At 31.3% G+C, this 8,864-nt stretch overlaps 1 protein-coding gene across 1 annotated transcript; it reads left to right on the top strand.

Annotated features, from left to right (window-relative positions):
* Positions 1–599: 599 nt before the first annotated feature.
* LOC140918993 (uncharacterized) lies at positions 600–4,449 on the top strand. Its single transcript, XM_073364200.1, has 5 exons — positions 600–1,135; positions 1,338–1,670; positions 2,505–3,043; positions 3,968–4,135; positions 4,340–4,449. Exons 1-5 carry the CDS (start codon positions 600–602, stop codon positions 4,447–4,449), a joined length of 1,686 nt encoding a protein of 561 aa, XP_073220301.1.
* The last annotated feature ends 4,415 nt before the right edge of the window (positions 4,450–8,864 follow it).

The raw sequence follows: 8,864 nt of genomic DNA, 5'->3' as shown, positions 1-8,864 counted from the left end.
ACCAGACCAGTGCAATACTTCAATAAATAACTGAACGTTATATGTATATAGTCATTCGTAAACAGTGGCAGAAGAAGAATTGCAACTCTTTCTCAAGTGACATTATTTTTCCTATAAATAAGGTCACTTTGGACAGAATGCAAATAACGAATTCAAGTAATTGCCATCCATTTTCTTTCACTCATTCTCATATACTAAGTCCACTTATTCTTTTCTAATGCATGGGAAAAGAATAGGTAACATTATTTTGTAACATACTATTGAAAGATATTTTTGGTGCGATAGTGCAAATCATATCAAGGTTTCCAAAGTACCCTGAAGGGGATTCGCTGGTTATCTCATTTGCATCCGATTGAAGGGGATTCGCTGGTTATCTCATTTGCATCCGATTGATAGGGGTGAATCGAACCTAAAGGCTAGTGTAACAACACGCTTTGGAATTTGCTACATATAATCTTCATCAACAACTTCACTATTAAAGTCTTGCAGCAATTGTCACCAACACAGATCTAACAATCTTTAGGTTCGATATTATTTTTAATCAATGGCTGCATCACTCAAAGAAATGACTTCTAATTTTGTGAAGTTGGAGAAATTCGATGGAGGAAATTTTATCCGTTGGCAGAAAAAAGATGAAATTTCTCCTTACAACTTTGAAGGTGGTGTATGTTCTTAACACCACAAGACCGCCGGAGAAGGAAGTGGAAACATTAGCAGAAACAAGAGAAAGGCAGAAGTGGGACAATGATGACTATATATGCATGGGCCATATTCTCAACGGAATGTCTGACTCCTTGTTCGATATATATCAAAGTAGCATATCTGCAAAGGAACTATGGGAGAAATTAGAGTCAAGATACATGCAAGAAGACGCTACAAGTAAGAAGTTTCTTGTTTCTCAATTTAATAATTATAAAATGGTTGATAGTAAATCAGTAATGGAACAAATGCATGAAATTGAACGTATTCTTAATAACTACAAACAACATAACATGCACATGGATGAAACCATTATTGTATCCTCCATAATAGACAAACTTCCACCTTCTTGGAAAGATTTCAAAAAATCTATGAAACATAAGAAAAAGGACATATCACTTGAGCAATTGGGTAATCACCTTCGTTTAGAAGAAGAGTATCGTAAACAAGAGGATACTAAAAATCAATTTTCTCATGAAAAGATCCATGTAATGGAGGAAGGAAATTCAAGCAAATCTTTTAAGAAAAGATTTTGATAAATCTCATGAAAAACACAATGGTAATAATGAACAACGAAAGAAAAGAAAATGAAGTTGTTATCATTGTGGAAAACCAGGACACTTTAAAAATGAGTGCAGGTTCTTGAAAAAGAAGAACAAAGAGAAGAATTCAAGTGCAACAAAAGATAATCTTGTTGCTGTCATTTCTGAACTCAACATGATTGAAGATGTTGAATCTTGGTGGATAGACTCTGGTGCTACCTGCCATGTGTGCAAAAACAAAGAACTATTTAAGACCATTGATGAAGAATATGGAAGTATTTTGTACATGGGGAATGCCTCAACTGTCCAAGTCAAAGGAAAAGGAACAGTGGAGATTGAATTCACTTCTGGAAAAGTACTTACTCTTAAAGATGTATTTTATGTTCCTGATGTTAGGAAGAACTTGATTTTTGTACCTTTACTTAATAAGTTTGGTTTCAAAAGTGTATTTGAGGGAGATAAATTTATTCTCTCTAAAGGTGGTATGTTTGTAGGGAAGGGTTACCTTTGTGAGAATATGTTCAAATGTAATATTATCAGTAACTATAATAATAATATGATTTCTGCTTATATTGTTGAGTCTTGTAATTTATGGCATATGCGACTAGGACATATTAACTTTAGAAAATTGAATGATATGATGAAATCAAATTTAATTCCGACTTTTGATCAAAATTCAAATTCATGTACTACTTGCATGCTAACTAAAATCACAAGACAACCTTTTAAAAGTGTTGAAAGAATTTCTAAGGTATTAGATTTAATTCACTCATATGTATGCGATTTACATGGTTGGCCTACAATTGGTGGTAAAAAGTATTTTGTCACTTTTATTGATGATTACTCTAGATTTTGTTATGTTTATTTAATGCACTCTAAGAATGAAGTTTTAGACAAATTTAAAATATTTAAAGCACAAGTAGAACTTCAACATGAAATTTTTATTAAGTGTTTTAGAAGTGATAGATGAGGAGAGTTCTACCATCCTGAGTATTTTGAGTCCACTGGTATTGTGCATCAAACAACTTCACCATATTCCCCACAACAAAATGGAATTGCAGAAAGGAAAAATAGGGTATTAGAAGAAATGGTGAATGTCATGTTATCCTATTCTGGTCTATCTAAAGGTTATTAGGGTGAAGCCATGTTAACTGCATGTTATTTGCTAAATAGAGTTCCCAATAAAAGGAACAAGATAACCCCATATGAACTCTAGAAGAAAAGAAAACCCAATCTTAACTACATAAAAGTTTGGGGATGTAGAGCAATTGTTAAGGTTCCTGAACCAAAAAGAAAGAAATTGGGAGAAAGAGGAATTGAAAGTGTATTTCTGGGCTATGCTGAAAATAGCAAGGCCTATAGATTCATGGTTGTTGAATCTAATGACTCATATCCTATTAACACAGTGATTGAGTCAAGAGATGCAATTTTTCAAGAAAATAGATTTAACTCAATTCCACATCCCAAGGAAACTTTATGTTCTAGTGTACAAAGCCTAGAAAATAATGTATCTAATAATGATACTCTGACATGTTCAGAACCCAGAAGAAGTAAAAGAGCCAAAAAAGGAAAAGATTATGGCCTAGACTTCTTTATGTTCCTTGTAGAAGGTACAAATGATTCCAATAACAGTTATGGACCAATTTGGTACAATTTAGAGAGTGACCCAAACACATATGAAAAGGCAATAAAGTCTCAAGACTCTTCCTTTTGGAAAGAAGCCATCCAAGAGGAAATGGACTCAATCATAGGGAATAAAACTTGGAAATTGGTAGACCTCCCACCTGGATCCAAACCAATAGGTTGTAAATGGATCTTTAAGAAGAAAATGAAAGTTGATGGTACCATTGATAAATTCAAAGCTAGACTTGTTGCCAAAAGATTTACACAAAAAGAAGGTATCGACTACTTTGATACTTATGCACCTGTTGCAAGAGTTGCATCCATAAGAGTGCTTTTGGCACTAGCTTCTATCTATAAGTTTGTAATCCATCAAATAGATGTTAAAACTGTTTTACTAAACGGAGAGTTAGATGAAGAGGTGTATATGAAACAAACTGAAGAATTTGTTATCAAAGGGCAAGAACATAAAGTGTGTAAATTGACTAAATCCTTATACGGGTTAAAACAAGCACCCAAACAATGGCATCAAAAGTTTGATAAAGTTTTGCTTTCTAATGGATACAAAGTAAATGAATCTGACAAGTGCATTTATAGTAAATTTCATAATGGAAATGGTGTTATGATTTGTTTTTATGTTGATGATATGTTAATGTTTGGCACCAATTTAGATGAGGTAGAAAAAACTAAAACTTTCTTATCAAAAAATTTTGATATGAAAGATTTAGGTGAAGCAGATGTGATTTTAGGAATTAAAATCATTAGAGATGGAGTAAATATTGGTTTATCTCAATCTCATTATATTGAGAAAGTGCTAAAGAAATTTGATCAATTTGATTGCAAACCTGTTACTACCCCATTTGATCAAAATGTTAGTTTACAACCACATAAAGGATGTCATGTGGCACAACTAGATTATTCAAAGGTAATCGGATGCTTGATGTATGCCATGACCTGTACCAGACCTGACATAGCATATGCTGTAGGCAGATTAAGTCGGTATACAAGCAATCCAAGTAAAGAACATTAGCAGGCTGTTAATAGAGTATTAAAATATTTGAAAGGAACAATTAACTATAGTTTAGTCTATAGTGGATATCCTTCAGTTTTGGAAGGATATACAGATGCCAATTGGGTAACTTATGTTGAGGATCATGCTTCCACAAGTGGATGGATCTTCAACCTTGGTGGAGGTGCAGTTTCTTGGGGATCAAAGAAACAAACTTGCATTGTCGACTCCACCATGGCTGCAGAATTTATTGCCCTAGATGCAGGTAGTAAAGAGGCAGAATGACTAAGAAATTTGTTGTATGAGATACCAATTTGGCCAAAGCCAATGGCACCAGTATCCATACATTGCGATAGTCAATCCACACTATCCAAAACATATAGTCAAATATATAATGGAAAATCTAGACATATTGGTCTAAGACATAGCTATGTAAAGGATTTAATTTTAAATGGAGTAATATCCATAGTGTTTGTAAGAACTGAAAAGAATCTTGCAGATCCTTCGACGAAAGGTCTGACAATGGACATGGTGTTGAAGACATCATTGGGAATGGGACTCAAGCCCATATCTAATTAATCATCAATGGTGGAAAATGGACTCACACTTGAGTAACATCAAGTCTTGAGTTCAATGATAAAAGTACACTATTAGAATGATTGCAAGTACTTGAATATAGATACATCCCAAAGGTTGAAAGTACTTGGACCATAAGTATAAAGTTGGAAGGTTGAGTTTTACTCTTAATAGACGACGAAAGGTCTGACAATGGACATGGTGTTGAAGACATCATTGGGAATGGGACTCAAGCCCATATCTAATTAATCATCAATGGTGGAAAATGGACTCACACTTGAGTAACATCAAGTCTTGAGTTCAATGATAAAAGTACACTATTAGAATGATTGCAAGTACTTGAATATAGATACATCCCAAATGTTGAAAGTTCTTGGACCATAAGTATAAAGTTGGAAGGTTGAGTTTTACTCTTAATAGACATATAGCATAAATTTGCTGAAATACATATTATGGGTGTATTTCTGATATAGTCTACCTATGTGAGGATGGAGTGAGGCCGCTTCGAAGAGTTAAAGGGCTTGAATCTTAAATTCATATGAAAATGGTACATGACACAAGGCCTTTAACAAATGTGTCATATTTATAATTCTTTCGATAGTACCGAGATTTCATGTGTAAGTTGTAAACACTTGTTCTAATGAATAATTGGTTCAAAGCTTGTCTACCAATCTATTCGGGATAAGTGGAACCCATAGCTTACTAAGTAGTGGTTCAAATCGTAAGATACCATTATCTGTTGTGAGATATTTCCAAAATATTGGATAATATATGTATTTATAATTGGTTATACATAACATGATATTGATGTTGTTTTGGTGGTTGTGTTTATTATTTCCTAACATGGGATTTGAAGTTCGAATCTGTGTATTTCCTTTTTTTGGAAAAATTCCCTTTTGAAAAGGCGCAACTGTTAAGTAAGAATGAAAAGTCACATCTGTTGGATTGGAACCCAGGACCTGCTCGCGAAACAGAGGCATTGTTTTGCCACCAGACCAGTGCAATGCTTCAATAAATAATTGAACGTTAAATGTATATACAGTGGCAGAAGAAGAATTGCAACTCTTTCTCAAGTGACATTATTTTTCCTATAAATAAGGTCACTTTGGACAGAATGCAAATAACGAATTCAAGTAATTGCCATCCATTTTCTTTCACTCATTCTCATATACTAAGTCCACTTATTCTTTTCTAATGCATGGGAAACGAATAGATAACATTATTTTGTAACATACTATTGAAATATATTATTGGTGTGATAATGCAAATCATATCAATGTTTTCAAAGTACCCTGAAGGAGATTCGCTGGTTATCTCATTTGCATCCGATTGGTGGGGCGAATCGAACCTAAAGGCTAGTGTAACAACACGCTTTGGAATTTGCTACATATAATCTTCATCAACAACTTCACTATTAAAGTCTTGCAACAATTGTCACCAACACAGATCCAACAAAAAACTATGTTGATTTTAAAAATACAATTAACAAGATATAGTTAATTGCGTCTAAAAATATCATATATATTAACACCATTAACTATGTTCTTGAAACTAAGAGTTTGCAACCAAACTCTCAAGGCAAACACATCAATTATATGTAGATGGAGGCATAGATGGACCGTGCATGGAGGTAAATGTGGATGGTATAGAGAAAAACTATTCATAAATCATTGTAATTGCTCCTAAAGCAAACATGACTCCTCATATAAAACATGGTTCAACTATGAGTCATAACCAGATCAAGTAGATTATAATAACATTTTAGATTTTATATTAAGTTTAATTTATCTATATAAAATTAATTTGTAATGTGAATGTGATATCACTTTTTATAAATTATTATAGAACTTTTTCTCTTTTTTATATGAGACTTGAATTTTTTTTCAATAATATACTTCTATTGATGATAAAATGCGATCAGATGACGTGGAAGATGAAAAAAAAAACTTGTATTTCTACGTCTTTAAACCCAAACCATAAATGCAACCTTTCTTTTCCACTACATCAACAACATCTAATAAAATGATGTTGTCAAACGGATGACTACACATCATCTCCCAATGTTGGAGTCCCCTCTCAAGAATCTATTTTTCATATATCATTTAGAATAAGTTGATATTAACCGTTACACCAAAAAAGAAAAAATAAAACTAATCACTTTAACTACCGCTATAGATGATTCAATCAATAACAAATGAAATATAATCATTCATTTATATCACAATTATCACATTCATACATGTGAAGTAAAGAAAAAATAGGTCAGTTTATGCATGCTAAATTTTAGTTGGATTTGCTGTAAAAAATAAAATAAAAAACAAATAAAAAAAACAATTATAGATTGAGTTAGCTTGTATTAACATACTGTCCAATTAACAATGTATACCACCATTTTTAAGTTATAGTTTAATTGACAAATATTAATATTATTAGATTTGATATTTTATTTTAAGTTTGAACTTAAAATCTTACAATTGTATTAGTTAATTATAATAGTATTTATTATTTCTTCTATGAAAAATAATAATAATAAACACCACCAACGAAGACACATTTAAAAAAAAATAAATCAAAATTAATAGCATACTCCACGTATATTTTAGTGATTATTTGTACAAAATATAGTATTTGTTAGTACAATAAAGAAAAAGAATTGTACAAAATATACTATTTGTAACTACAATAATCTTTTTTTGCTAAACAAAACAATTAAAATTATCTTAAGGTGTGTTTGGGATAGTTATGAGTTTCTATTTTTTAGTTTTGAAAGTTAATTTTATAACTAAAATATGTTGGAGTAGAATGATCCTGAATTAATGTTTTACTTAATTTCAAAATAAAAAAAAAAATCCTTAAAATTCAAAAAAGTAATAATAATAAATTTTATGATTTTTGCTTTAGTTTTAAAATTATCATGTCACAAGACATAATTACCACTCCAACAACCACCGATCAGTGTCTCTATCATCGACCACCAATCACCTCTCCCATCACTTACCATTTATCTCCAATCACTGTCAACACTATCAACCACCCACCTCCAATAACCGCCGCCGCCGCCGCCACCTACGACCCCACCTCCAACCACCACCAACCACCCACTTCCATCTCATCACCGACCATCCACCTCTTCCACTATCTTCGACCACCTCTATCATCACTTTTTATCTTCCTCAACTATCACTTTTAACTATTATTACTAAAATTATTATAATTAAATAATTATAATTTTATAAATATTTGATTTATTTTAAAATAATTAAACTTTAATATTATTTTCATTTTTTAATTATTTTTTGTGTCATTATTTTTTAATATTTAATAAATTCATAATAAAAATAGTAAACAGGATGATTTAATAATAAAAACTAAAACTCAACTGAAAATTAAAATTAAAATTTAGAACTAAAAATAAAATTAGTTTTAATTTTTTAAAATTTCAGAACATAAAACTAAAAACTACCCGAACGTGTAACTAGCAAATAAGCCTAGCCTTTTTTTATCTCTGTTTGTAACTAGTAAATAAGCCTAGCCTTTTTCATCTCTGTTTGCACAAGGCAACAATTCAAATTGTCATAGGCAAGTGTTTAATACAATTAGGCAATTAAACCATGGGACCAAATGCATGGAATATTCAAATACTAATGATATGCACTTAATTTAACTATGAAGAATGAGGGCTGCATTGGCAATGATTGAAATCAATACCATATCATTATAGGAGCTATAGCAATATACATTTGATTAACTCATGATAATATAGTATCAGATTATTTTGAGATGCTATAAATACATTTCCCTCTTAAAATTGGTTATACCTTTTAAGATTAGGTAAGTAATTAATGTCTTTTTAAAACACTTAATTGCTTGAGAGTTTACATTCACATGGCATTATTTGGGAAGTATAATGATCAACACATACTAAATATAAGTAAAATGATATTTGAAAATTTAATATATCTTGTTATAAATGAAAAATTAATATATCTGATTTTAAATTATGATTTTTACTTATATTTTATTTCATTATAAAAAAAATATTCTTTAAAGTCTTCTATCTCTTTAAGATGACAACAAAAAAAGGTTTACACTGATTTTCCAGAAGAATGAGACATCACTAGAAATAAATATTTTTCTCATACTAACAGAGAGCAAGGCTATTATCCTTAACAAAGGACATGTCCCTTTAACTTCTACCAACGAAACAAAGATAAAATTGTTGGGTGTGGGACCCGCCAATTTTACCACTAGTTATCATTATCATTATTATTGTAATAAGAAAAAAAGAAAAAGCAAAAATAAAAGTAATGGGCCAAGCCCATGTGTCTATCCATATATTCCTAATGGTGTATTCGACTGTTGACAAAACAAAAGTGTATTTGGTTGTAGGAGTGAATACTAAGATATTTCCTAGAGTT

The sequence above is a fragment of the Cicer arietinum genome, chromosome 1, assembly GCF_000331145.2.
Source record: "Cicer arietinum cultivar CDC Frontier isolate Library 1 chromosome 1, Cicar.CDCFrontier_v2.0, whole genome shotgun sequence".
In the NCBI taxonomy this organism is placed as follows: Eukaryota; Viridiplantae; Streptophyta; class Magnoliopsida; order Fabales; family Fabaceae; genus Cicer; species Cicer arietinum.
Note: the sequence above shows the minus strand (reverse complement) of the source record. Positions and strands in the feature narration are given on the sequence as shown.

Excerpts from the sequence above, each read along its gene's own strand:
- LOC140918993 (XM_073364200.1), top strand. The coding sequence starts at position 600 with ATGGAGGAAATTTTATCCGTTGGCAGAAAAAAGATGAAATTTCTCCTT. Across the intron at positions 3,044-3,967 it reads ACCTGGATCCAAACCAATAG|TTTTGGAAGGATATACAGAT; the intron begins GTTGTAAATGGA and ends GATATCCTTCAG. Across the intron at positions 4,136-4,339 it reads ATTTATTGCCCTAGATGCAG|TGTTTGTAAGAACTGAAAAG; the intron begins GTAGTAAAGAGG and ends TAATATCCATAG.